At 42.8% G+C, this 26,655-nt stretch overlaps 4 protein-coding genes across 8 annotated transcripts; 3 read left to right on the forward strand and 1 right to left on the reverse strand.

Annotated features, from left to right (window-relative positions):
• Positions 1 to 5: 5 nt before the first annotated feature.
• On the forward strand, positions 6 to 6,215 carry LOC103984301 (serine/arginine-rich splicing factor RS41). 3 transcript variants are annotated; one of them, XM_065155679.1, is made up of 7 exons: positions 6 to 541; positions 1,373 to 1,505; positions 2,684 to 2,796; positions 2,855 to 3,103; positions 4,043 to 4,248; positions 4,336 to 4,412; positions 5,189 to 6,215. In XM_065155679.1, the coding sequence occupies exons 1-4, from the start codon at positions 494 to 496 to the stop codon at positions 2,918 to 2,920; spliced, it is 360 nt and encodes a 119-aa protein (XP_065011751.1). In that variant the 5' UTR covers positions 6 to 493; the 3' UTR covers positions 2,921 to 3,103; positions 4,043 to 4,248; positions 4,336 to 4,412; positions 5,189 to 6,215. The 3 variants fall into 3 exon arrangements, with proteins under 3 accessions (XP_065011751.1, XP_065011699.1, XP_018681195.2); XM_065155627.1 differs by having other exon boundaries at positions 2,868 to 3,103; positions 3,970 to 4,248; XM_018825650.2 differs by having other exon boundaries at positions 2,868 to 3,103.
• A 328-nt stretch (positions 6,216 to 6,543) lies between these two features.
• Positions 6,544 to 8,310, forward strand: LOC103984294 (protein DETOXIFICATION 49-like). Its single transcript, XM_009401778.3, has one exon. The coding sequence runs from the start codon at positions 6,706 to 6,708 to the stop codon at positions 8,284 to 8,286; it is 1,581 nt and encodes a 526-aa protein (XP_009400053.2). The 5' UTR covers positions 6,544 to 6,705; the 3' UTR covers positions 8,287 to 8,310.
• A 5,532-nt stretch (positions 8,311 to 13,842) lies between these two features.
• LOC103984289 (ARMADILLO BTB ARABIDOPSIS PROTEIN 1-like) lies at positions 13,843 to 16,533 on the reverse strand. 2 transcript variants are annotated; one of them, XM_009401763.3, is made up of 2 exons: positions 16,312 to 16,533; positions 13,843 to 15,833 (listed from the first exon to the last, which is right to left on the reverse strand). In XM_009401763.3, the coding sequence occupies exon 2, from the start codon at positions 15,802 to 15,804 to the stop codon at positions 14,098 to 14,100; it is 1,707 nt and encodes a 568-aa protein (XP_009400038.2). In that variant the 5' UTR covers positions 15,805 to 15,833; positions 16,312 to 16,533; the 3' UTR covers positions 13,843 to 14,097. The 2 variants fall into 2 exon arrangements, with proteins under 2 accessions (XP_009400038.2, XP_065011863.1); XM_065155791.1 differs by lacking the exon at positions 16,312 to 16,533 and adding an exon at positions 15,933 to 16,247.
• A 903-nt stretch (positions 16,534 to 17,436) lies between these two features.
• On the forward strand, positions 17,437 to 26,234 carry LOC135583889 (probable transcriptional regulator SLK2). Of its 2 annotated transcripts, XM_065156102.1 has the most exons (11): positions 17,437 to 17,574; positions 17,955 to 18,895; positions 18,982 to 19,113; positions 19,264 to 19,312; positions 19,971 to 20,185; positions 20,297 to 20,365; positions 20,951 to 21,051; positions 22,319 to 22,412; positions 22,518 to 22,587; positions 25,199 to 25,509; positions 25,618 to 26,234. In XM_065156102.1, exons 2-11 carry the CDS (start codon positions 18,191 to 18,193, stop codon positions 26,062 to 26,064), a joined length of 2,193 nt encoding a protein of 730 aa, XP_065012174.1. In that variant the 5' UTR covers positions 17,437 to 17,574; positions 17,955 to 18,190; the 3' UTR covers positions 26,065 to 26,234. The 2 variants fall into 2 exon arrangements, with proteins under 2 accessions (XP_065012174.1, XP_065012110.1); XM_065156038.1 differs by having other exon boundaries at positions 25,199 to 26,234.
• Positions 26,235 to 26,655: the final 421 nt, after the last annotated feature.

Here is a 26,655-nt window from a genome sequence, read left to right on the forward strand (position 1 = left end):
CCAAGCCGCCCATTCCCATCAAAGTACTCCCAACCACATTGTTAAGCCCACCACACAACAAAACCACTTGAAATTGAGATATATACTAAGCCAACCATCTATTGCTTCAGCTAACGCGCGTTCCGTTTCCTTCACCGTGCGTCGGCCTTTGGGGTTGTTTCCTCAGATCGTTCTCGCGAGGAGGTGGGCGAATCTTCCGATCTAATCTCCTTTCCAAGTCCCAAATTGGTGACGCCAACTGCTCCCATGCTTCTCATTTTTGTTATAACATCTGTTTTCACTCTGTGATTTCGTTGCCTTTTGATCTCCGGCTTTCTATTTGACGTTGACGAACTACTGCCCTCTCGATCGGAGTCGCTATATCTTTGCAGTTTTGTGTTCGGAACCCTAGATCGAGTTGATTCGGATATCTGTCAAGTTCTATTTGAATTATGCTTTAGGATATTAGGTCTGGGTTGGATCTGCTGCGAGTTACGGGTGAAAAGGAAGAACGATGGGTGGTTATATGGAAGCATTGATCGACAGTGGATTGAAAGTACAGGTGATCTGAACTTTACATCTGGTTCTTTGCAGCTTGAAGACCTTGCTTGCCTTGTTGGTGTAAACATTACGATGTCTTCTTGTTATATATACTGAAGTATGGATGACGATATGTTGTCTTGTCTCGGGATCCTTTCTTTATATTATTGGGGACGGAATGAGTGTAGGTTGGTTGTATCTTCTTTTCTCGTGATCCCTTATAATCACTACTCGGTGAAGCATTATAGTTGAGGCACTGGTATTAGCATGAATTATTATTACATGGTCCCAAAATTAAATTCCTAAGTGATTTTTATGTACATTAATATAATATTGAGAAAACAATGACTTTATTCAATGCATGTCCACGCTTACAGGACGACCACCAAGCACCTTGTGTTTGTAATATTCGTTATCTGAATGGTGATAGTGTTTACATGTAAAAACATAACGAAAAATAAGGTGAATAAGGCTTCCGTGACAGTGTATTACAGGTTAAGTTGCTATATGCATCGTTGCATTTTGTTTTGCATGTGTATTTGTTTGTTGTATCTAACCTACATTTGCAATGATTGGTTATGTCAATTGGTGCAAACAATGTAGTATGCTCATGTTTTAATGGGATTTGGTTTCTTTGTATGATGTGATTGAGGAAATACTGAGAGTAGGTTGTTGAGGTTTAATGGTATCGGGTGAAGCATCTCCTTTTCTACCTAATGAAAATGTAGTGTAAAATTCAGACACTTGAACAAGTTATTGGTAGTTTGTCTGTATTATAATACTAATTTGCTGTGATCACATGCTTATTACTTTCAGTGTTTTGTTCCAAATCATTTGCTTGTCTTTCTTGTAGATAGCTTTCAACTTGTTTCTCTCCAAAATGAGGCCCATTTTCTGTGGGAACTTTGAGTATGATGCTCGCCAGTCAGAATTGGAACGTCTTTTTGGCAGATACTGGAAGGTTGACAGGGTAGATATGAAATCAGGTAAGTCTATCCCTTTTTGAGAGATAATGCTACAACTCTCATTGAGCAATTTACTAATTGTTGTCAGTGTTTATCTATGTACTGAGATAATGCTAATTTATCTGGTAATGTTGTTTTAACTGAATGACTTGCCTTGGAACATTTTCCTAGGAATCGGTTTCTTGGAACTATGAACATAATTCTTGGTGATTTGTCATCACATAAGCAAACCCAGTGATTATCTTCTTCAGTGTTGCTCTTTTATGAACATACTGCTATTTACTTGCTGGGCTTTTTAAGGCTGCTTCGATCTGCAGTGTGGTGGACAAAAACTTGTTTCATTCTTAGTTGTTTCTGGTTTTTTTCTTACCCTTTTCACGTCAAGTATGGAAAGTTAACCATTTAAACTCGAAATTTCTTAGTAAGCAATCGTTAGTCAAGTTAGCAAATGAGAACCTATGTTCCCATTAGCAATTGGAACATCTACCCTTTTCACTGCATCAGGACCCTATGTTCCTGTATTGCAACAGTTCCAGGATAGTAGCTCACCATTGAATCCTTTTGTTCAGCTTTGCTGGGGAATCAGAATGCAGGATAAGTTTAGTGAATGGAAATATTTTATTTTAAGGTAATCCCTTTGAAACAATTTCTTTGGTGCGGGAATATCTTGGAACACCTAGTTTCTTCCTGGCTGATGGTATGGCATCACCTTTCCTGCCTGAGCCCGAGCCTGAGCCTCATCTCCTTGTGTAGTTCCAGGAGCTGCTATGATCCACCATACTTTGTGGCACTGTTCACCTGAAAACATTTCCCCATGAGACCATTGCCTTCTGAATCCTATGAATTTTGCCCATTTTCTCAACCTGCTTATGTTCTCCATCCCATTCTTACTGCCAGGCTGGAGAATAGATGGAGAAGGCAATCTGTTCGATGGCCTACCACATCAGACCTTCTTATGCCTTTTTATAGCGTCACATCATTTAGTTCTACTTCTACATGAGGTCTGTTCCTGATTTTTCTTGTTTGTCAATCTCTTTGTAGCTTTGACAGAAATGGGTTTATGTTTCCAAATAGTTTGTGGAGATTAACTGGGCCCACTAGACTCTGCTGTCATCAAGGATTCTATAAAACTAAAGCGTTAGTAGCTAAATGGTTCTTTGTGCTTAGATTAATTTGCTTTTCTAATTTAATATCTGCAGGATTTGCATTTATTTACATGGATGATGAACGAGATGCAGGGGATGCAATCCAGGCCCTTGACAGGACTGAGTTTGGCAGACACGGGCAATGGCTTCACGTTGAATGGACGAAGGTACACAACTCAGTAAATTGCATATTTTTGGTTTCATATTCTGTTTAATGTTTTCTAGATTGGTGACACAGCAAGAGCTTGTGGCGGTAGGACGATCTGGCAGTTCAAGAAGGTCTCTTGCTAATATGACGCATACAAAGACACTGTTTGTCATAAACTTTGAGCCAATCGATACCAGGATGAGACTTGGAGAAGCACTTTGGACCATATGGAAAGGGCTTAAATATTAGGTTAGAAGATATTTTGTCTTTAATTACTTTGAGGCACAGGAGGATGCCACAAAAGCTCTGGAAGCAACCAACATGAGGTGCTTCCTTCTCCCCCAATTTCAGTATATAGTACCAGTAGTAGTGTATCTTTCCATAACTGTAAGTGTTTCGAGGCTATCTGCTTCCAGGATTAATTTCATCATGATGTATATGAATTTCTTCATGAAATCTGCTTGCCTATTCTTTTTTTATTGTATGAAAGATGATTTAGCATTTAATGGGAGTATCGGTATCAATAGCGTCTGATTATTTTGATTAACTTTCATTTATATCTTGAGAAATTACTATGTAGTTGTCAGTAGGACAATACCTTCTATTATTCTTTTTATTATATCTTTCGCTCTCCCTTGGTCATCTGTTCTGTTATTACCATGTGGAAGTATGAAAAATTTTGTTAAATCTTTCCAGGTTTCCACTTTTAGTGACATGGAAAGATACAATAATTCTGCTGGGCATTCTGTAGTTTTTTAAACACTGGTTAAGAAAAGGACTAGCTATTGGTTAATGGAAGTTGGTAAAATTGGAACGTGAAGATGATTTTCTGTTCTTGTAGATTATTTGCCTTGTGGGAGTATATTTATGTTATCCTTCTTCTTCATCAGAACAGGTTGGGTTTGAGGCCGTAATTTTGTCGAGTAAAAATTTGTGAACACTGAGGTAGCTCCTTGGCCAAAGATATTTCATTACTGGTTAAAGAATCGTGGTGCTTCTTAGCATCTACTAATTTGATTGCACAGGTGGATCTAGTAGTGGGAGGCATAACTTCTAACTCTTCATGTGTTATAATGACATCACCTGAATATATTCCTATATAGTATGACTAGTTTTTTTTTTTAATCATTATAGTATGACTGGTTAATTGAATATATATAACATATAAGAAACTGATAAGAGGTCATGACAGTGTAACTTGCTTCATTCCTTTTGCCTTTCTCCTTGGATTTTCGGCAAGTTGATGGACCGGGTTATTTCACTAGAGTATGCGCTTCGTGATGATGATGACAGAAGAAATGGGTACAGCCCTAAGAGGAGACGTAGGTATCGATCCCTAGCGAGGAGGGGTCGTGACAGTGGACGTACTCCAAGCCCATACGGCAGAGGCAGGGAGAAGGATAGCCCTGATTCTGGGTGAACGCAGGGGTACCCCTAATTATGAAAGAGCTGAAACTCTTGGGCATGAGAGGTATGGTTTGCATTATTCTGAGATTTTATTTTGTGTTACTTCCATCTCTTATCTGTTATGTCCTAGTAACTGTTGTTTTTTATGCAGTCCTTCACCAAGGCAGGAAAGAGAATGAGATTATTTTACACTCGGTAATTTGTGTCATAGCGGCCATGATGGCTCAGGTACTTCCTTTTGTTTGTGTGGTTATCATAGATCTGCATCGAACTATATCTCAATTGGACTATTGCTGTTATTGCTAAATGACAAAATTGTATGTACCAATTGCAGTACTGCAATTGGTTTTAGAGCCTCTATGAATGCAAACAAGTACGGTCTAACCCAGAGGAGTGATTTCAAAGACACTGTAACTGCAGGTGTCAACTACAGTGCTAGTTGTGGATATGTGTTACATGATGTACCTTTTTATCGGTAGTTGGTGGAATATCATCAAGTATATGCACCAATGGTTTTAGAATATGAACAAATGGCTACAGGAAAGAAAGGTTTATTTGTTTTTGAATAATTTTGATGGCTCTTTTTTGCAAGATCTATTATAATCTGGAGCTATTGGGGTAGGGGGTGGTTGCTAAGGAGGAAAACTTTGCCTGGCCTAGACTGTGCAAGTTCAATAGTAGAACTCAACAATCATAAAAGTGGATACAAGTTGCTGGAATCCACTGATGAATTTGACAGCGAGCCGCTTGGCTATGCTTTATTGCTTTCTGGTTCAATCTCTGATCCATGGCCATGATTTGCTTCATGGGAAGGGTCCTGTAAGTGGTAGATGCAGTGACATGCTTGTTCTCTTCCGATTTGTCAAAACCATTAGAAATCTTGAGGTACAGCCGAAAGTTAATATGCATGCATGTGGATAAGGAAAGTTATGCATGGTTGTGCTTTTGATATCACATATTACGTCTCATGATACGCATCTTCATCAAAATGTCTTCAATGGCAGGTACGTCTCTCTCCCGGTTGGCTGCTCAGGATCGCGCGTCTGCCCATTGCCCGCATTCGATATCATCTTCCTCATCAAGAAGAGGACAAAATCCGATGTGAAATGTGTTATTATTGATAGAGTCGATTCAGTCGGAAGCTTTTGCAGTGATTCTTCTCCACAACTCGACAAAGTTTTGCAGGGGGACGGCATCACTTTGGAGACGTCATCGCCTTGGCGGCAGCAACATCTAGCCAATCAAATAGTGGACGGCACTGTTGGTCGTGGAGTGATCTCTGCTGCACAAAGCCTCCCCCGAAGTGGCGACACACTGGTGGCCTCCATGGTTTCACTGTGCATGTCATGGCACCCATTATATGAGAGAAAGCCAAGCTAAGCTACAGCTAGCTAGCCAACAAACAACTCCTCCGAGTTCTCGAGTACAATCTTCCAAGTCTTGACTTCGATTCCCTGCCGGATCCAAGTGGAAATCCGGGTGATCAGAACCTGTATCTTGTGGTCCTCCAGGTGGACCACAAGGAGATGAGAAGAAGACAAGCAAGTGGTCTGCTTGCGGCTACAGGCAGTCAATAAGAGGCGTGAACTGAGGCCACATCCACCATAATGGATAATATCCATTATTGGTGTATCAGAATTCACTGTCCAAAGAGGATAAATGTGGACAGCAACTTAGGCTGGAAAGAGCTCAGTACTGCGTCATTGTAGAGGACAGTTATCTATATACGGATGGATATAGATCACATGGACAAAGCAGTCTCGGAAAAAGCTACAGGAGATAGTAGCCCAGTGGTACTATCAAAGTGGGGTTCTGACACGCACAGGAATGAAAAGAATGGTTTGGACTCATCTTATGTTGTACATTAGTGCGTGTCTTGCAATGAGGAAGCAATCATATCCTCTCCAGAGGTTTCTATTTGATCTTAGGGAGTAAATGATAGGTACAAGTCATCACAGTTGGAGCTCCAAACATCATTATCGTGACTCTTAGTGGTAAAGTGAATTGAGATGATTGATGGGATTAGTCGAATATCTTCCTGCTATAACTTGAGTTGACATTTTTGTAAATTACTAATTTAGGCTCTTAGATTAGTAAACGCTTTATAACATCCATACACAATTAAAATACTTTTCGCTCTTGCATGAAACATAAGCCGATTTGGTAGCAGCAATAGAAACAAGCTTAGCTCTACGTATTTGTTCTCCACGTACGCACTAAAGGGACACGCAAGTTTCCTCGATATTGGTAAGGGTTTGGATATAAAAATGGCTACCATCCACATATAAAAGAAATTGCCTCCTTGGATCCCCTCAACAGACATCGACCCTCCTTTCTATATAAGCTCCGCCATGGCCGTTCCCCATTCATTCACTCTGCCATACACCACCAACGCGGAGGAAGGGTCTCTCCGAAGTTGGCCTTACAAGATTAGGACTTGGGGAGTCCAAACACTTTGCCGCTCTCTCACTCTCTTCCTCTCTATTCCCTTGTATGTACTTCGTATAGAGCAAAAGCAAGGATGTGGTTGACCGAGCCGTTGATAAAGAGGGAGTGGCCGAGCCCGACCGAGTCGCCACCACGCCTGAAACCCGAGTGGCCAAAGCACGTGAGCGCGGCCCTGGTGGAGGCCAAGTCCATCCTGTCCCTGGCCTCCCCCATGGCGCTCACCGGCCTCCTCCTCTACTCCCGCTCCCTCGTCTCCATGCTCTTCCTCGGACGCCTCGGCCGCCTCCCCCTCGCCGGCGGCGCTCTTGCCATCGGCTTCGCCAACATCACCGGATACTCCGTCCTCTCCGGCCTCGCCATGGGCATGGAGCCCATCTGCGGCCAGGCCTTCGGCGCCCGCCGGCCCGCCCTCCTCGGCCCCGTCCTCCACCGCGCCGTCCTTCTCCTCCTCGCCGCCTCCCTCCCCATCGCCGCCCTCTGGGCCTCCATGCGCTCCCTCCTCCTCCTCAGCGGCCAGGACGACGACATCGCCGCCGTGGCCCAGGCCTACGTTCTCGCCTCCCTCCCGGACCTCCTCCTCCAGTCCTTCCTCCACCCCATCCGCATCTACCTCCGCTCCCAGTTCATCACGCTCCCTTTCACCTACTGTGCCGCCGCCGCCGCGCTCCTCCATCTCCCCGTCAACTACGTCCTCGTCTCCGTCCTCCGCCTCGGCATCCGCGGCGTCGCCCTCGCCTCCGTCTGCACCAACCTCAACCTTCTCTTCCTCCTCCTCGTCTACATCTGCTCCTCCGGCGTGCATCAGCACACGGGGGCGCTCAACTTCACTGCAGAGTGCCTCGGGAACTGGAGATCGTTGCTCAACCTCGCGATACCCAGCTGCATCGGGGTCTGCCTCGAGTGGTGGTGGTACGAGATCATGGTCCTGCTCTGCGGTCTGCTCCTCGACCCCAAGTCCACCGTCGCGTCGATGGGCATCCTCATCCAGACCACCTCCTTGATCTACATTTTCCCCTCCTCGCTCAGCTTCGGGGTATCGACGCGCGTCGGCAATGAGCTCGGCGCGAACCGCCCCGACCGCGCCCGCCGCGCGGCCACTGTGGGCGTGGCCTGCGGCGCCGCGCTCGGCGTCCTGGCGTTCGCGTTCGCGGTGACGGTCAGGAATGCCTGGGCGCGCATGTTCACCGCGGACGCCTCGATCTTGGGATTGACGGCCGCGGTGCTCCCCATCGTAGGCATGTGCGAGCTGGGGAACTGCCCGCAGACGGCCGGGTGCGGGGTGCTGCGGGGGAGCGCGCGGCCACGCACCGGCGCCAACATAAACATGTGGTCGTTCTACGGCGTGGGCATGCCGGTGGCGGCGGGGCTGGCTTTCTGGGGCAGGCTGGACTTCCCCGGACTGTGGCTCGGCATGCTCGCGGCGCAGGGGACGTGCGTGGCGCTGATGCTGGTGGTGGTTCGCCGCACCGACTGGAATCTGCAGGCCGAGCGGGCGCAGCGGTTGACCGGCGGCCCTGTCGAAACTGACACAGCAGTCGTGGTGGTGGTGGTAACCAACGAATTCGACGAGAAACAAGCAGCAGACGGCGACAACGCTGAGATATGTGATTCCTTTGATAGCCTAAAGATCGATCAATCGACTGCATCAAGTTGATAAGCTTAAAATTGCTCTTCTCCATGTCATACTCTTCTTCTTCTTCTTGTGATCACAAACCCATCTACCGACTGAACTGGTAAATCTCATGAAGCAGAAACGAAGAAAGCACAAACGACGATTCAAATTTCACCAATAAAACAATAATTGAATTGTGAGAAGATAAACCAAATTATATATATATTTATGATTCCCCTCATCAACATCACTGAAGGCTTAACTTTGCGGTCCGAGCAATTTGAATCCCTCCAAAAACACAAGTAATTTGGGTGACTTGAACGTGATGAAACCAGTTAAAAATGAAAGCCAATACACGCTCATGCATGCGCTAATATATTAGAGCGTCGGAGGACCACATTGCGAAGTGCGGTCTCATGCGCAAAACTAATGATTCCCCACAGCCATCCATCCATCCGTCTGTCAGTGTCAACATCTTTACGCCGTGGCCTCGGGGCCAATACGATTGAGTTCGGGTCCGAATGATTGGAGATCTTCTTAAACGACTCTTGAGACTATTGAGGTAGCCGACCACGATGGTCCGATCGTGACGGGGTCACTGTTTTCTCCGAGAGGGGACCCATCGCTTGGGCCTTCGATGGGAGGCACTCCGTCTTCGTCCCTGTACACAAGTTGGGTCGGGAGAGCTCGGCCCGACCCCTCCGACGATCAAGTTAGTTGATAGTCTCAGGGGGTTTTTTCTTATTTTTCCCCCTTTCCTCTTTATAGGGAAGGTTACCGTTTCCTGATGTACCCGCTTGCAGAGAGCAGGGTTGTACCTGGGATAACGTCTGACACCGACATTAGCGTTACGTGAAGGACCGGGCTCCTGCAGGATGGTGACGTGCCTCGGTCGACGTTTTGGTCTGCTTGGGCCAAGCACAGTCAGGTCAAATTGAGGCGGGCGACCCCCGTAACTCCTCGATCTGTGTGACCTAAGAGACGTCACCCGATGACGTTAGTTCGTGTCCCATCATTATTATTACCCTTATCACCATTCATCCGTGCTCGGGCGAGATGCAGGCAATGGAGCCCACAAGATTCCTCCACCATTTTTATTCTTCTTGTTATTATTATAAAACACTGCAGATTGAAGTGTTATTATTATAAGACACTCTATCTACCGTCTTCTCCTCCAAATTGCACAGCGAATGGCATCAGGCTTGCGTGACAAATGCACAGGAAACTGTAGTATTGTCATGCAAGAAAGAACTAATCACTGCGCACGCCAACGTGCTACTCTGATGGAAGCATTCTTAATCTGGGATCGACCAGTTTACGAGTAACTTATACGATTAGTTTAATGAGTGTGAGAACCAGGAAGAGTCCCAGTCCCAGTCCCAGACGAGAGAGAGAGAGAGAGAGAGAGAGAGAGAGAGCAGACTCATCGCAGGCTTTTAGCACCTCCAAGAGTCACAAGAGCACCGAAGAAAGGGATGAGTTGATGGCATCCCAAAGGAGGTTTATTTATCCCTTGGATATTACTCTAATCATTTCTAGCTAGCTGTCTCACAAAGACGACTGTTCTTGTTTGCTGCACCTAATGCACGCAAGCAATGGTGATCGCTTCTTTCTAAGGGATCACAAATAACTCAGCTCATCGGATGAGCTCGTCGAATCGAAACGAGGGATTCGAATCCGTTTTCATCATTTGACTTGAGCATATTTCTCTTTCTTTCGGCCGTATTCTCGATATCCTTTCATTCTGCAGGTCATCCCATTCGAGAGGATCAATCCGTCTCGGTCGATTCAAGAGTTCTAACATTTCAGTCCCAAAAAAGGAATTAATTATTCTAATCAAATTAATGAACAACAGTAGTTGACTGGGTAACATTGATTTCGATCGACAACATGAATTCTGAGCTCAGTTGTCTCAGCTCTCATCAGCAACCACCCCGAGCGCCAGCAAAGCACGGTACTGCATACTGCTCGAAGCTCACGCTCGTAAGCAAACTCTGCTTATAATATCCGGCGCCAGTTCATTCCTGGCATTGGACAAGCAATGAGTACTGTTACAGTCACCATGGCTCTCGAGATGGCGAGAGGGAGAGGGAGGAGCTAAACGACCCTTCGATGAAGAAAGTGGCATAAGGGAGTGGCCTAAATTAACAATAAACAAGGGTTGGAGAGCACAACCCAAGGGTTAAGATCCCCTGGCAAGGCAGTGTAGGCAATAAACAAGCTCTTGACAGTGGACCCTTTGGGGATTTTGAGGAGCCATTAGCGACGCCAGGACAAGCTCCTCCTGAGCTCCTTCTCGTTCCCCCAAAAGGGTGCTTGATTTGCCTCCAACTCTGAGAGAGAGAGAGAGAGAGAGAGAGAGAGAGAAGCCACAGAAGGTCATTGTTGCGTCTCCAGCTGCCATGAACCAGTGGAGAAGACCACCTGCAGAAGACTGCTATTGAGCCAACCCAGTGTGTACTTATCACTCGTTGTTTAGTCCTCGCTGATTGAGATTGTCGGCGGGTCTGATGATGACGTTGACTACTTTGGTGAGTGAATGGAGAGTCTCTATACCCATTCTGTAGTGCAGCAGAAGAGGGAGGAAGTCAAACAACAGTGCTATCTCTCTCTTTATTCTCCACGATAAAATTATATATATATATATATATATAATTTTTTTAAAAATATTAAGTAATAAGATTTTAAAACCTCTTAAAAAAAATTTATCGAATGAAATTTTAAATTATTAACTCTTGTTAATGAGTCTCATGCATATTTGAGAAATAATTAAATTGATTTACTATACTACCATTAGATCAATCTAATGTTCTTTAACGATGAGTTTGGTGCATTATCATCTATTAGTAGAATATCAAGTAGTGCTTGCTAGTGTTACTGTTATTATCGAAAACTCAACTGTTTATATTTTAATAAAAAATATTAAAAATTTTAAACCATTAGCATTTGTTGTGTTTTAGGGTTTGAGGTTTTAAGTATTTTCAGAGTCTTAATTAATTGATGATATTTAAATAAAAATTAATAGTATTATACTCATCAAACTCTTATAAAAAAATATTCACTTCGAATGTGAAATTAAAGCGAAAAAAAATTCACTTCAATTCACTTAAACGATAACAAAACACTCAAATGGAGATAATAGAGTTGATAAAAAAAGATATGACAAAAACAAAAGGACTATCGCGGTGAGGAAGATAAGGATTGGCCGTTGAGCCTCTTAAAAATATGACTGCAGCGGCGTAGCTTTGCTTTTCTCAACGACGTTGGTCGCTGGTCAAAGACAAGGGCGAAGCTTTACTTTTCTCAACGACGTTGGTCGCTGGCCAAAGACAAGGGCGAAGCTTTGCTTTTCTCAACGACGTTAATCGCTGGCCAAAGACAGGAACGAAGCTTCGCTTTTTTCACTGCTCTGATACCACGATGAAAAGAATAGAAGATAAGAACAATTATCGAAGAAGTTTTATTGACGAAATGAAAAATGCTTCAATACATTAATATGTTCCCGCTAATAAAAATATACCCAACCGTCAGCCACCTCAGCTGACAGCGACGACAGGAAGGCGACCCGACCGGACTTGCATGCATGCATATATGATTGCGGGCTGCGGTGAACTACACGTTAATATATGTATATATGCTTTTAATGCTGCGCCAACTGTGTAACAACACAGAGAAGATAAGCCACCATCAGCATGCATGCCAACAATGTCGAGAGCAGCAGCAACAGCGGAAGAAGAAGACTGCTGCAGCTCTTCATGAGGCCCAAACAAGACGCTACTTTTGTTTTGGAAGCTTACCGTATATATCAATCTGTAGCTACAGCTTTCCAGCCCTAAGAAAACGACGATCCATCTTTCTTATCTCAATCCCGCCATGTCTTCCCAGACTCCTACGAGTGCTTCTGCATGCTGGATTGACGCTGACAATGTAGTTTGTCTCGTTGGAATAGGATGAGATCACCAAGTTAGAGCATCGTGAAATGATATCATGGCTTTGGAATGCATACCGGTGTTCAATTTGAAAGAATCGAGACAGATCAATAGGTCACTGATGAGTTTACTGTCATTGATTTAAGCATTTGAGATCAATAGTTCAGATTCAACAATCAATAGATCAATTATCCCGTTAGATCGATCTATTATAATATGATATCCGGCATGATGTCGATAGATGTGCGATATGAGCCTAAATACGATAGAATTACTTAAAAAAAATCTCACATGCTATATGTAAAAGGAAGAAAGGAGTTGCATTAATAAAATTCCAAACATATCGGTCCACGAAAAGCCCATAAGAGTTTTTGTTTAACATATGTCTATATGCTATTCATACGTTGGATTGTCACGAATAAAGGCACGCGCGCGCACACACACATACACACACACACATATATATATATATATATATATATATATATATATATATTAATTACATAAAACTAACCATTATATTTAAAAAAAACATAAGCATATAAGTTTATCTTTAAGTTAACAAACATTAGAGTTACTTACGTGATATATTGACTCAAAATAAATTATTTATATAATGATATATATATTTTAAGTTAAAAAAAATTAAGGTCCATTTTGCGATGAAGGTCGTAATAGTGGACGAAGGCAAAGAGACAGAGATATGAGAGGTCGAAGGCAAAGGTGAAGGAGAGCTAGATGACCGCATCATACGCATGGTGAGTGAGGGTGTAGGGGACGATGAAGTGAGAGACAGAGACAAAGATGCTCAATATGAAGAAGATAGATTATGAGACCATTGCATGCCTAATGTCGGACTAATTGACTCATATCTACATGAGGTAGGACCGAAAGCTCGTGAATACATTGTCAACACAAGATAGACTACATGTGTATAGTGCCCTACTAATCAATAGTGGCTTGGTGCTCCTTCTACCATTAATGGTAGTCTCAATTTTTTTAAAAAACTTAAATTGTATGTATCTTTATATTAATAGTTTATTGTGTGTCAACATGTTACGTGAGCATACTCTAACTTCTATTAACTCAAATTTGACATGAATGACCTATATGATGTGTTTTTGAAAATATATAGGTTATTTTAGACACGAATAAACCATAATAGCTTAAGTAGTCCACGACCAAAATCATAGAAGCTAAAATGAACTTTAATATTTTTTTAAAATTTATATTAATGATTTATTGTGAGTTAACATGTCACGTCGCATAAGTATATTCTAACGTTTATTAAATAAGACTTAAAGAGGAGGACTTATTTTAGACATAAGTAAATCACAAGAACTTACGTGGTTTATGACAAAAACCATAGAGACTAAAATATAATTTAATCATATTTTTTAAGAAAAAATAAAAATAATAAAAGTATTGTTCTCACGTTCAAGGAATGGAGACTATATAAGGGTGACAGACAAATTTAGCTTATTGCAAGTGACCATTCCTTCTCCAAATTCATCATACAATAATAACAATACAAGATTAAAATTCAATTCATCATTTTGAATGCATGACTGTTGGGCTGACAAACAAATTCACACACCAAATCTGCAAATCCAGAGTTTGGCTTCTAAGCCAAAGGACATAGACAAGAACAGAGAACACAAACAGAGCATTATAATAAGTTATCAGAGAAAAATGAATTCAGATACCCCAAACAACAACAACAACAACAATGCAGAATAAAAACATCAAGCAAGCCACTTGAACATTTACACAAAATAGCCAAGTCCGGATCACAGTTCATAGATATCTGAAAAGCCCAGAGCAGAATTGATTTTACAGCCTCGAAACCCTGCGGTTTATGTTTCAGAGACAGTGAAACATATAAATCCCACAAGGTCTAAATCACAGAGATCGGACTTCCATCCTATTTCCTGCTAAACAAGCTCCGCAATCTGCCTCGTTCCAATCGCTCCAGCAACTTCTTTGCGCCTGGAACATCCATATCAGTCAGCTTCTTGAGATAGCCGATTGCACCGTAGGAAATCATCATCTTCCTACACTTCTTGCTGGATGACAGACTCAGCAGGCATGATACTGCGTACTTCTTTGCTGTGTTCTGAGGGCTGGGATCCAGCGACTGAACCAGATTTGGCACGCTCTTCTCATCCTTCTTGACCTCCCTACCATTGTGCTGATAGGTCATCAAGCTAGCGATTGCTTGTGCAGCGACCTCCCTCGCGCCATTGCTCTTGGCCTCGAGCATCTTCACCAGCAAGGGAATGAAACCAAACTCTCCAACAATTCTCTTGGTCTCTGCCGTGCTGGAGAACTTGCAAATGGAAGCTGCGGCGGCCTGCTGCGCCCCCAAAGATCCATCTTTCAACACATGAACGAGGCAAGGAAGCAAGCCGAGAGAGATCAAGGTATCCGTGGATACAGAACCAACCAGGTTCTTTAATGCTCCAACTGCTGATTCTTGTGGCAAGGGTCCTTCGAGGTACGCCAGAAGGCTCCGAATCCCTCCCTCGGACACCACCGACCTCCTCAGACTCTCGTTGCTGCATGTCAAGTGCTGCAGACACTCAGCTGCATACTCCTTCGATCCCAACACAATCCCGCAATCAAGCAGATTGATCATGATGCCAATGATTCCTTCGTCTACGAGACTCTGCCTTACCTCCGGCACTGCAGAAACGTTCTTCAGCGCACCCGCAGCTGCCGTCTGAGAGATTGAATCGCCCACCTGACAGACTTCGATCAGCGGGCGAATTCCACCGTGGCCGGCGATCGAACGGGCGGTGTCAGCAGACATGGACAGCCTTTGTAGGGAGATCACCGCCTTTTCTCGGGCCACTAAGCTGCCGGAGTCCAAAATTCGGATCAGCGGCGGCAACACCCCTTCCGAGACCAACAGTTTCTCGCAGTTCCCTGACTCGGCGAGCAAGCAAACCGCGGTGGCCGCCTTCTCCCTGACCTTGAGAGAGGTGGCCGTCATCAGATGTACGAGGGCGGACACGCTGCTCCGGCCTAAGACCGCCATCACGCTCTTCTCATCCTCCCTCATCGCCCTCAACAGCCCGTCCAGTGCCCGGTGCTTCGCCTCGGCGTGCCCGATCTGGAGGCGAGCGAGCAGCTCACGGAGATTCCAGCTGGCGAACTCCGTCTCGGCAGGCCCCGCGCCGGTGGCGGAGGGGGGAGGGAGCGCCGCATCGCCAAGGACACCGATCTTGACGAGAAGGCCGCAGTCCCGGAGACTTAGGTCGAGCTTTCCGGAGAGGGCATCGAGGTCGCTCTGCATCTGGAGCTTCCCAACGGAGGCGCCGTCGTCGCTGCGGCATCGGTCGGCCAATTCGACGGCCTCGGAGAGGGTAGCGGCGACAGACTGGACCAGCTCGCGGCAGAGGGGGTGCCGAGCGAAGCAGGGGTGGCTGGAAAGGTCGGAGAGGCAGGGCGGCACGCGCTCGAGCTTGGAGGCGATGGACTTCCACCGCCCGGGGAAGCCCTTGGCGGACCTGGCCTTGTCCAGGGCGACGGGGACGAGGAGACGAGCGCGGGAGAGCCAATGCTCTGCCGATCCAGCGACCTCACAGTCGTCCACGGCGGCGGCGATGGGCTCCGTCTCTTCCACCATGGCTCGCTGCTGCAGTTGATCCCACCGATCTGTGCGAAAAAGAGAACGGAGACCGTCTCATCAAAAGAAGTAGAAGAGAAGGAACATGATGAGGAGATGAAACGAGTCACGCGGCCGAGTCGACCCACGCGGCTGCATCAACGAGCCGGCGGTCGCGCGTTCACTTCACGTAAACATCGCCGTAGGAATTGAGGTATAACAAGCCGCACGTGCGCCGGGGAGGATGCCGCCGTGACGTTGTTCTTTGCTTTAAGGAACAGATAGGGGGTAACACGGTCATTTCGTGTTGTCCGCGGGCGCCTTGCGGCGTAGCTTTCAAACAAAGATGCTTTCGCTCGAAGCCGACGGGAGGTCAGCGAAATGACACAAATGCCCCCCACAGCAGCGCGTTGATCGCCCCAATAGTTTCACGAAATCAAGGGTAATTCCGGTACTTAACCCACTTCGGCCCCAAATTAACCCGAGTCCTGACGCTTAACGAAGACGAAGAGTCGAAACGAATGTTACCTCGATGAGGAAGCTAAAAAGAAGAGGCTTTGGCGGCGCCGACGGGAAGGTCCGAGCCCTCCTTCTTGCTCCTCGAGAAAGCGAACCAGAGAAGGGCGAAGAGGAAGAGAGCAGCGAGGAGTAAGGAAAACGACCGCCTTTCCTTCTCTTGAAGCAGAAAGAGGAGGAGAAGAGTGACTTCGCCGCTCCGGTGGAAGAACGGGACAGGGGAAGGGGGAAGGCAGGCTCCAATTTCGGAGCTGCGATTTATGGGCCTACGTTGCGGAGGGGCCCGCCCATCTGACGGCTGGTACGGGGGGGTTGATCGGCCATCTGACCGTTACGTGCTTCAAATTTGAAACTTGAACGAGACGGGCCTAGTTGGGCCGGAGGCCCAAATCTTGGTGGGCAATAAAAATATCAGACGCTTTAGGGCGTCATATAGACGTATAGACAAAGATCACAGATGTAATGATTGGCATCTATTATTAATTGGCAATTGGCATCACTAATAGATGTCTAAACTCGGGAAAAAGCCAACGGAGAAGGATAAGCATGCCGAGAAAAAGAGAGAAAGGGGATGGATGACGTTTTCACACGGAGAAAGACGACTCCATTGATGAAGACGTACCTGCCAAGGAAGAATCTTAGCTTGGGATGCCAAAACATAGAATATATAACATGGCCTAATATTCAAATTTAGAGGGATATATGTGTAAGGATGGATATATATGCTTATGTAAATTGTATTTACTTACAAATATAAACACTACAATCATGCCTATCTTAACATCTCAATTATCCTTCCAATGCAAGTGATCCAATCACAGAATTACAAATTGACACGTGTAAAATGCCGTGTGTATTTGATTTCTCAGAAGACTAATTATGTTTTGGGTGTTTTGACTGGTCACAGCCGGTAAGCTGTGGCCGCCGTGGCAGTTGCAGCCGGTCGGACCGCCTCTTCGGGTGGATCCTGTCTTCTCCAGTAACACTCAGCAAGCGGGAACCACCCGATCGCCGAATCTTGACCGTCGATTAAGGAAGGATCGTACTCGCAGTCCGTGGGGACCACTTCTTGGTTCGGGCAAAGAACTGGAGATGTCCAGTAAGTGTTGGGTCTCCTGACCTACTGCCCCTATATATGCGATCTCGACGGGCGGCGGCGCCGCGAGAAAAGGGGGGGGGGGGGGGGGAGGGGGTGAGATTAGGGCGAGAAACAGCGTCGTCGATTAATCTGCTTCCGTGATCCTCTTCCTGGTCATTTCCGGACCGATACCGGAGGTAAGGACGGGTCAATCTATTGGATCTCGATCGGTCCCTTTTGAGGTTTTATTTTTTACTGTTCTTGTTCGATCACTGAAGCTTCGATTTTATCGGCCTTTCTTTTTTTTTGTGTGTTCCGTTTTCATGTGATCGGAGACGAGGTTGTTGTTGTTTCAGTGCGATCGGTATCCATACGGAAGAGGTTTTTACTTCCGGTGCCAGAAAAATGCTTCCTTAGATTCGAACTTCTCTTTAAGGTTTGAAAATGCTTTGTCGTCGGGTTTTAAGGTGATTAGGGTTCGATCTTTCTTTGCTGATCGGTCCAATTTTCCCCTTTTTTCCTTGTTCGGTCGTATCTTTTTCTATCAGTCTCACTTGGTTTCAACCGCTGTTGGCAGGAAAAGATCCTCCTGTGTTGTATTTGCTGTGATTGGTCCTGTGGTTCTTCCTCCGGGAGATCTCCCAAGCGAGAGTCTTGGCATCAGATAGCTTCCTGGATTCCAGCCGTCAGTTGGGGCCCACCCCCCGGGTGGCCCCATCAAGGATCGCCGGAGGTGGGGGGCAGTCGCAGTCTTCCTCCGCCTCTGGGATCTTCTTTCAAGGTGATGGCCAGAGTCAAACCGCGGTGAACTCTATGACAGGGAATGGGCGCTCCGGACTCGGGCCTGTGTCTGGTGACATGAACCCTGGTGTTCTTAACAGCACCGGAAACTCCTCTGGACCAAGCGTTGGAGCGAGCTCCCTCATCACTGACGCCAACTCTGCTCTCTCTGGTCCGCAGTTGCGGCGCAGCACCAGCATCAACAACGAATCCTATATGCACCTCCCAGCCTCGCCCATGTCATTCTCGTCGAACAACATCTCAGGTTCTTCAATGATGGATGGCTCCGTCATGCAGCAAAGCCTTCATCAAGAGCAGGCGTGCAACAAGCAAGGGGCGTCGAGTGCCACATCTGAGGCGATGGCGCAGGAGCCTCTCAATTCAACTAATACTTCAAAGAAAGCCAGGCTTGATTTGAAGAAGGACGGTATCATGCAGCAGCAGGTGATCCAACAACTGCTGCTGAGACCCGAGCCGGTGCTGCAGGGGCATCAGAATCCTCAACTGCAGGCCATATTACAACAGCAGAGATTCGCACAACTTCAGCAGCAGCACCTAATGCAATCTTTACCTCAGATGCAGCAAGCGCCAATCACTGTTCAGCAGCAACAACAACAGAGGCACCATATGCGGCAGCACGCTGTAGAGGCAGTTGCCCCTGTAGAACGCTATGTTGATAGTGTGATAGGTTCTCGTCGGCTCATGCAGTACTTGTTTCATCAACGACATCACCCAGCTGTAAGTTGCTTCGTTTCTACAGGTTGTTAATTCCATTGGCTTTGACATGTTATAGGATGCCTTAACACCGGTTACACTATTTGTAGGCTAATTCTATACTGTACTGGAGGAAATTTGTCACAGAGTATTTTGCCCCACTAGCTAAGAAAAGGTGGTGTTTATCATTGTATGAGAATATTGGCAACCATGCTCTTGGTGTTTTCCCTCAGTCTGCTAAGGTTAACATCTGATTGTCCTAATTCTTGAATTTTGTGTAGCATATTTTCCTCAACATAATTTTCTGCATATATAGTCATGTCTAACATACTAAATTTTCTGTATTTAGTAATTCAACATGATCTTTTTTCCACTTCTTTTGCTCGTTGCAGGATGCGTGGCAGTGTGAACTATGTGGTTTGAAATCTGGAAAAGGATTTGGTTAGTGGATAATTTTCAATAAACTATGTTAGAAAATTATTAGTGGATAATTTTCATTAATTCTGTTAGAAAATTAGGCTTATCTCTTGAACTTATACATTATTGTAATTAGTGGGCATTCCCTGTGTCATCAGTAGCTTTTCCATGGAAGCATTTCCATTCTAGTTGGACAAATATGCTGTGTCCTTCTGTTAGAATAAAGTTCTATCGTCAACAAGTCCATATACAACATTAAGCTGCATAAGAATTGTAATAAGTTTAGCATATGTTTCTCAAAAGTTAATATTGAAGATACAGATGCCAATCTAGAAAATCAGATTTAGGTTTTCCTTCTCCCATCAGTTTATATGACTGTACATGGCTCTGTGATTATATGTCATGTCATTTACTGCTTGTTGAGGACAACTTTTGTAATTAATTGGCTTCTAATGTAGTACTATACTGAAAACACTAACTCTATTTGGCTTGGAGGTCCATTAACTATGATTGCTGGTTTTTATGGTGATTTTAATTTATTACTTTTCATGCAAATTAAGTTTTGGTTAGTTGCAAGTTGATTTGGTTTTGCATATTACTGTTAACTCAATAGACAAATATCTCATTTTTAATAGTCAATGCTAATTTCTTTGCTGGATAATGATGTATTTTCTTTTGGCAGAGGCTACTTTTGAAGTACTTCCTCGGCTTTTCCAAATTAAATTTGATCGTGGGCTTATTGATGACAATCTATTTCTTGGCATACCTCGTGAGTGTCATTTGCCTTCGGGAATTATTGTGCTGGAGTATGAAAAAGTGGTTCATGAAAGTGTTTATGAACATCTACGTGTTGCTCGTGAGGGAAAACTTCGAGTGACATTCACTCCAGAACTGAAGGTTTCAAACTGAGTGCAACTTATCTTCTGGAAATCTGCATTTGTTACTTTTGTTTTACACATTCTTTTGCCCAATATTGAACTCCTTAATAAATTCAATTTTATGATTTAGATACTATGTTGGGATTTCTGTGCTCGGCGTCATGAAGAATTTCTTCCTCGAAGAGTGCTAGCAACTCAGGTATTTGGCCATTGGTGCATTTTTTTACTTATTTATAAGATTAATTAGAAGTTCCAAGACAATGGATCATCGAGGATTTTACTTCCTTTAGGTTTGTATATTAAATTTTTAAGTGTAACATGTTATATGGTTGTGAAATCTTGTATTCAGTTGATCCTTGGAAAGAGATTGCATGGAAGATCAATCTAAGGATATTCGTTTGCAGAGAAATGTGTCATTACTTATTGGTGAATGTTAATTTATTTACATGCCGTGGACCAGACTATGATTCTGGGAGCTGTTTTCAGTTGCTTGTCTATTTTATATACGTGTTCTGCCCAATTTCTGTTTTTCCAGACTCAATCATAAAGTTGGCAATTTCATTGTATAAGCATTTTCCAACATTCCATGTAGCCTCTCCTTCGTGTTTGTCTGGCAGGCCCATTTTATGGAACTTCCTGCATGTCATTTTTGGCTTTTTGGCATATCAACTTAATTAATAGCTTTGGTATCATGTTAAAGATATTGGACCAAGAACTTACAGTATTGAGTTGGCTCAGTAATTCTGTTCTGTCAATGAGCTAATGGATGGCATCTTTTTCATAGGTTAATCAACTGTTGCAAGTTGCTCAGAAATATCAAACTACTGTGAATGAAAATGGATCTGCTGGAGTCTCCCATCAAGATCTGCAAGCAAGCTGCAACATGTAAGTCTCCTGATTCATTTCACGTATTTTTAAAATGAAATAATGTCTGAATCTTTTCATTATTACGACAATTCAAGTTACAAGGGAATTTTCTAAACAGGACTGCCATTTTATGTGGTTACCTATGAACATGTTACCCATTTTATGGTCATGTGATGAAAGGAATCTTAAAATTTTGGTGTTTTCCTTTTTATTAGCGAAGATTATATCCATACTTAATTATTAAGGAGATCCTGACACTTTGTATTTTATTCTAGTACTGTGATTAGAACAGGATGAGATGGTGACACCAGATTAGCTGACCTTGAAAAACTCGGACTTCTAGTGAAGAGATTTTAGTGTTTTTGAAATTATTGGTGCGAGGGCTTACAAGCCATTTTAAGCTAAACACTGTAGTGACTTGAAAACATCATATTACCTAGGCATGTTCCTTTTCCTATCCACATGACATCTTCTTAAAAAAAATAATCAGATAAATTTTCTTTACAAATGGAAAACCACTATAAAACTCTTGGAAGGTAATATTCAAAGCCTATACAAATTGATCAAGAAATTGAGACCAGAGAAATCAGCTAAAAAGAAAATATATTAAGATTTTTTTAATATTATGCCCTGATATATTTTCCTTAATTTAATAACCATTTCATGATCAAATGAATGATAATTGGTCCTTTCATTGATGCTTTGACAATATTATTTTTTTAATCAACATGGATCTATTTTTAAATTGACATTCAGCAAGTAGAGGTTTTGATCATTTTATCCAGCTTATTATATGCTTAATTTGATAGTACAGCCGTCTTTGGCATAAGTTCAATATATAAACATGTCACGACTTCCAGATCTGCACTTCATTATATTATTATTTTGATTTTTTAATTAATTATAACTCATAAATGGAAACATTCTAAAAAATAACTATCATTGAGATAATGATTAGAACTAGATTCTACAAGTTATGAATGAGTTAAAGCTGGAATAGTTTAGTTGGGTTTTGAAATGTTGCTTTCTGAATAATGTTTCCAATTCTTTAGCATAGAAAGATAACAAAGACTCTGGCGATGCTGATGCATATTCTTATAGCCTTATTGTTAAGCCTCCTGGTCTATAGTTCCTTGACTGCTTATTACAATTTTCCTAGTTTCACTCCAACATTTGGTCCTTTTCTAGATTTTACAATGAAGGTGTTTATACAACTGTGGTGTATCAGTAGCTATGACCAAAATGTATGGGTTTCCTCATCATATACCATTTTTACCTTTTGTAGGTTCATAGCAGCAGGTTGTCAACTTGCAAAAAGTATGGAACCACAGTCATTGAATGAATTAGGGTTCTCCAAAAGATACGTACGGTACTTACAGGTAATCAAAAAGTTATTTTGGTGTTTGATCATCAATTCAAGAGGCTTCGGTGTCCTCTCTTTCTTTAATTTTCCATGTTATTTTTTTTATTGTTTGTGTTGACAGATATCTGAGGTGGTAAATAGCATGAAAGACTTAATTGATTTTAGCCAGGAGCATAGGATTGGACCAATCGGTACAATTCTTACTAAATTAGGCTTGATGTATTACTTAATTTTCTTAGTTACCTTCTTGAAGAATGTTGATGTTGAGAAATTTAATTGTTTCTGAAAACTTAGTTTGCCAAAAGTAACATTCAACTAGTGGCACAAAGTGTTTTTGCAACAGTAGCATGGTCTCAATGTTTATAGCTTTTTAATTCTGTTGCAAGATTGTTGTCTTGTTTTCTATCTATTATGTGTTCTTTTCTCCTTCTGGTATGCACTAGATTTGTGAAGATTTATTGATGATTTCCTTTTTTTAGTTTTATTTTGCATACATTGTGTAAACTTTGGAGTGGCAACTTTTGAATTAGTATGCCTAAACTCAAATTGACTTGGACCTGACTTGACAATTCTATTGTACTTGTCCTACTTATAACCGAAAACCAGTTATTAGTTCACATAAATCATGGCCAACCTGACCATTTATTTGATCGGAAAAATAATTAGCTAATTAACAGCAGTAAATTTGAGATATGCATCTGTTCTCTATATATCCGTTGCATTAGCATAGATGATGAGATGACACATGTGCTACATATGTGTATTATAGTGTACAATGTGTATGTCATGAGTATGACATGGTAAGTATTTGGAAGGATCCATGTTTCATGAGCTGTAGGATACTTCACCTAGTTCACAGGATCTATACAAGACAGACCAAGGACAAAATGATCAGCTTGTAGCTGGTCTTGTGCCACTGCCATCACCATTATGGCACCACTATCGCCGTTATCTCCATGGTGTCACCACCACACCTGTACAAGATGGACCATGGATGAAATGATCAGCTTGTAGCTGGTCTTATGCCATCGCCACCACCATTATGGCACTATTGCACCAACACTGACCGCCATTATCTTTATAGTAAGGCTGCGTACATTGATCCTCCCAGACCTCATATTCTGTGCACTCGGTATGCCCTTCGTCACCACCACACCTGTACTAGCATTACTACTTCCTCTATACCTGTAGGTAGATTAGATATGGCATAGCTTGATCCAGCTTAAGTCAAATTTGAATCAAATTTTCAATTGATGATTGGACGGTATGGTGGTAGTGGTTGGGTCATAAGTGAGTTGGCATTAGATTGACCCGATTATTTACTAGATTGGGTTTGGGTAGGCAGTTGAGATGGCTGACTGGAATTCACTGAATTAATAACTGGTTTAAATGTGTTCAGTGTGTCATTTCCATGCTGTCTTGTCAATTTCATTATGTTCGGTACTTGTAAATAGGACAATTTAAATTGCTAGTTAGTTGTTTTGATTGTTCGTCGAGGCTGGATCATGTAGGTAGGTCAAGTCTTGTTGAGAACAGGTTAACATCACATTTTTATAATAATTTAATGTGACTTCTTTATTAAAGGGGTCACACAGGCCACAGGTTGGTTTACATGTAAATTAGGTGTGTTTAGTTTGGGTTTGAATTTTTGGCATGTTTGTTAAATGGGTATGGTTTGAATTGAGGGCTTTTTTTAGTATATGCATCTAATTAAACATGAACACAGGCCGATATAACTTGCTGACATGACATTATTGTTAGTCATGGCAACAGCATTGGTGATGTTAGCAGTGATGGTGGCAGGGCAACAATGACACCAACAATGGTGATAGTGGGTGGTGGTCATGATGGCCTTGGTCATAGGTACGCTATTAGAAATGTTGCCAATGACAGTGGTGGTAGTGATGGTTGTCGTGATGGTGTTGACATCGACAGGGCTCTATACCTAAGTACCAAAGGATGGCCAGAAGGAACGGAGTATGTTAGCTCAAAATATGATGGAGACAACTATCATTTGTAGTATTAAAGTTTTCTACTGGTTCCAAATTGTCTAAAGAATCTAAACAGAAAACTATTTTTTTTTGTAATGTATACCTAATATTGTGATTTGGTCTTCCAGCCTGTTATTAACTTATCTGACCAAGATTAAGCTATTGATGCTTTGTTTAGATTGTAATTAAGAGAAAGTACATGACAGGTGATATTTGCCGAATATATTAAGTCACACTAAAACTTAGTTTATGAGGTAATTTATGCTGAAATTAGTTTTCTATATCTTATCATCAGCTAATATATGTTGAAATTAGTTGCCTATGCTTCTAGAACTGTTGGGATAGAGCTTAGATAAGGTCATAGACTTGAGGAGGGTGATTGGGATTTTGCTTATTATGGAGTGTAAATGGTGAGAATTTTGGTGTTGATCAAATTTTAAGCTTGCTGGGATAGAATTTGCTTGTAGGTTGAGATATACGAAACGGTGGCAACATGAGCCCCAGATGCTATTTGAAAGATATCATTTCTTGCTCGCTACTATCTATTTTATACTGTGTTTAAGATACATTTTCTTTGTATTTCTCCTCTGTTTAAATCCTACAAAATGCAAGTTCTAGTTCAATTGCTGCTTGTATTTGCTGGGGCTTGGTGAAAAGTTGCCCTTTTGTATATAGAGGTAGCGGAAGAAAGCGAGCATTATTTATTTTTATAATTGTACAGCATCATTTTTTGCAGAAAGCATCAATCATTGTACAATTAATGATGATTGGAAGCATTTTTGTTTTACTTGTCTGATAATATTTGATGCAGATAGCTTGAAGAACTACACAAGTCAGGCTACAGCAAAGCTCCAAAGACAAACTTTGCAGGATTCAGGGCAACTGATGGCGGGTGCTCACAGTCTGCCATCTGACCAGAGCATGCTGAATAAAGCCATGGGCATCCATTCAGGCTTAAACAATCATATGAACAATAACTTGGTAGCTAGACGTGTTCTTAACAGCAACCAACCGAGTGTAATGGCACTGAACAATTACCATAACCTACTGAGAAGTTCTCCCAATTTGAATCAGAGTATGCTACCACAGGAACAATTGGGTCTTATCGGTGGTCCCAAACAGGTACAGCCTATGCAATTTCAAGGTTCTGCTTCATCCATTCAGACAAACGCCTCTGTTAACATTTCTGCACAGCAGCAAACTCCATTAGATCGTCGCTTGCCCTTGCAGAATAATCTGCATCCCTCCCAGGTGAACCAACACTTGCAGCAACATGTAATTCAACAAATGCTGCAACAAGTGATAAATAACAATAGGGGTGGACTGCAACAGTCTGTCGGTGCTCCCAATGCCAATGGTTTGGTAGCTCCAGAGGTACCTGGAGGTGGCATTACCGGCGTTCCAGTCAGAATGAACCCTGGGTCTGTTGGAAAAGGTACCGAGTTTCTCAATATGCACGGTGACATGCCTAATAATTCCATGGGAATGGTGCCAAGCAGAAGCAACAGTTTTAAATCTGTTTCCAGCCACCCTAGCATCAGCGGCAACAATCTTAATTCTAGAGTGGATTCGACACACAACATGGATGTGCCAGAACTCGGACACATTGCTAAAGACTTTGAGAACGGAATGTTCAGTGGTGATCCCAGTGACATGGGATATGGTTGGAAGGTTTAGTTAATATGTTGTTTTTCGACCAATGTACAGTTGCGATTTGTGATTTTCACTCTTTGGTGTATGTTGTTAAGCTTATGACAAGGAAGTTTCTCGAGTAGGCAATTTTCGAGTTTGGCCATTTGGACTTCCATCTCATTACCACCCTAAATGTGCATTCCATGTTTATGCTATAGCTTGAACTTTTGATGTTGCCTTTTGAGTCATCTAATACGTGTTGAAGATCCTGTTAATACCCTCCCACCAATGCGATGTTGATGAAGAATTCAAATTCCGAGTCTTATGTTTTTATTTTTATTTTTTGCCTGCAAGTCTCATGCTGTGATATCCAAATGTTTTTGGTTGGAGATCATTCAGATATACATACATACATTGTGGTTTTTATTACATATCTTAATAACGAATAAAAACAAAAATTCATGTAGTTGACCGAACTAATTGACGTATATGGTTTTATCATTCTTGTTATTGTTGTGGTGGTGATCTTGAATTTTTATTTGTATCCATTTTGCTGATGAGAAGATCTCTACGTAAAGTGATTTCGACTGCAATCTATTTACCAAAGTCGCTTATCATCATCTACCGTGAGCCAAT

The sequence above is a fragment of the Musa acuminata genome, chromosome BXJ1-1, assembly GCF_036884655.1.
Source record: "Musa acuminata AAA Group cultivar baxijiao chromosome BXJ1-1, Cavendish_Baxijiao_AAA, whole genome shotgun sequence".
Taxonomy (NCBI): domain Eukaryota; kingdom Viridiplantae; phylum Streptophyta; class Magnoliopsida; order Zingiberales; family Musaceae; genus Musa; species Musa acuminata.

Coding starts and splice junctions, on each gene's coding strand:
- LOC135583889 (XM_065156038.1), top strand. CDS start 18,191: ATGACAGGGAATGGGCGCTCCGGACTCGGGCCTGTGTCTGGTGACATG. Junction 19,313..19,970: donor GAAATCTGGAAAAGGATTTG/GTTAGTGGATAA, acceptor TTCTTTTGGCAG/AGGCTACTTTTGAAGTACTT. Junction 20,186..20,296: donor CATTCACTCCAGAACTGAAG/GTTTCAAACTGA, acceptor TTTATGATTTAG/ATACTATGTTGGGATTTCTG.
- LOC103984301 (XM_065155627.1), top strand. CDS start 494: ATGGGTGGTTATATGGAAGCATTGATCGACAGTGGATTGAAAGTACAG. Junction 1,506..2,683: donor CAGGGTAGATATGAAATCAG/GTAAGTCTATCC, acceptor TAATATCTGCAG/GATTTGCATTTATTTACATG. Junction 2,797..2,867: donor TTCACGTTGAATGGACGAAG/GTACACAACTCA, acceptor TTGGTGACACAG/CAAGAGCTTGTGGCGGTAGG.
- LOC103984294 (XM_009401778.3), top strand. CDS start 6,706: ATGTGGTTGACCGAGCCGTTGATAAAGAGGGAGTGGCCGAGCCCGACC.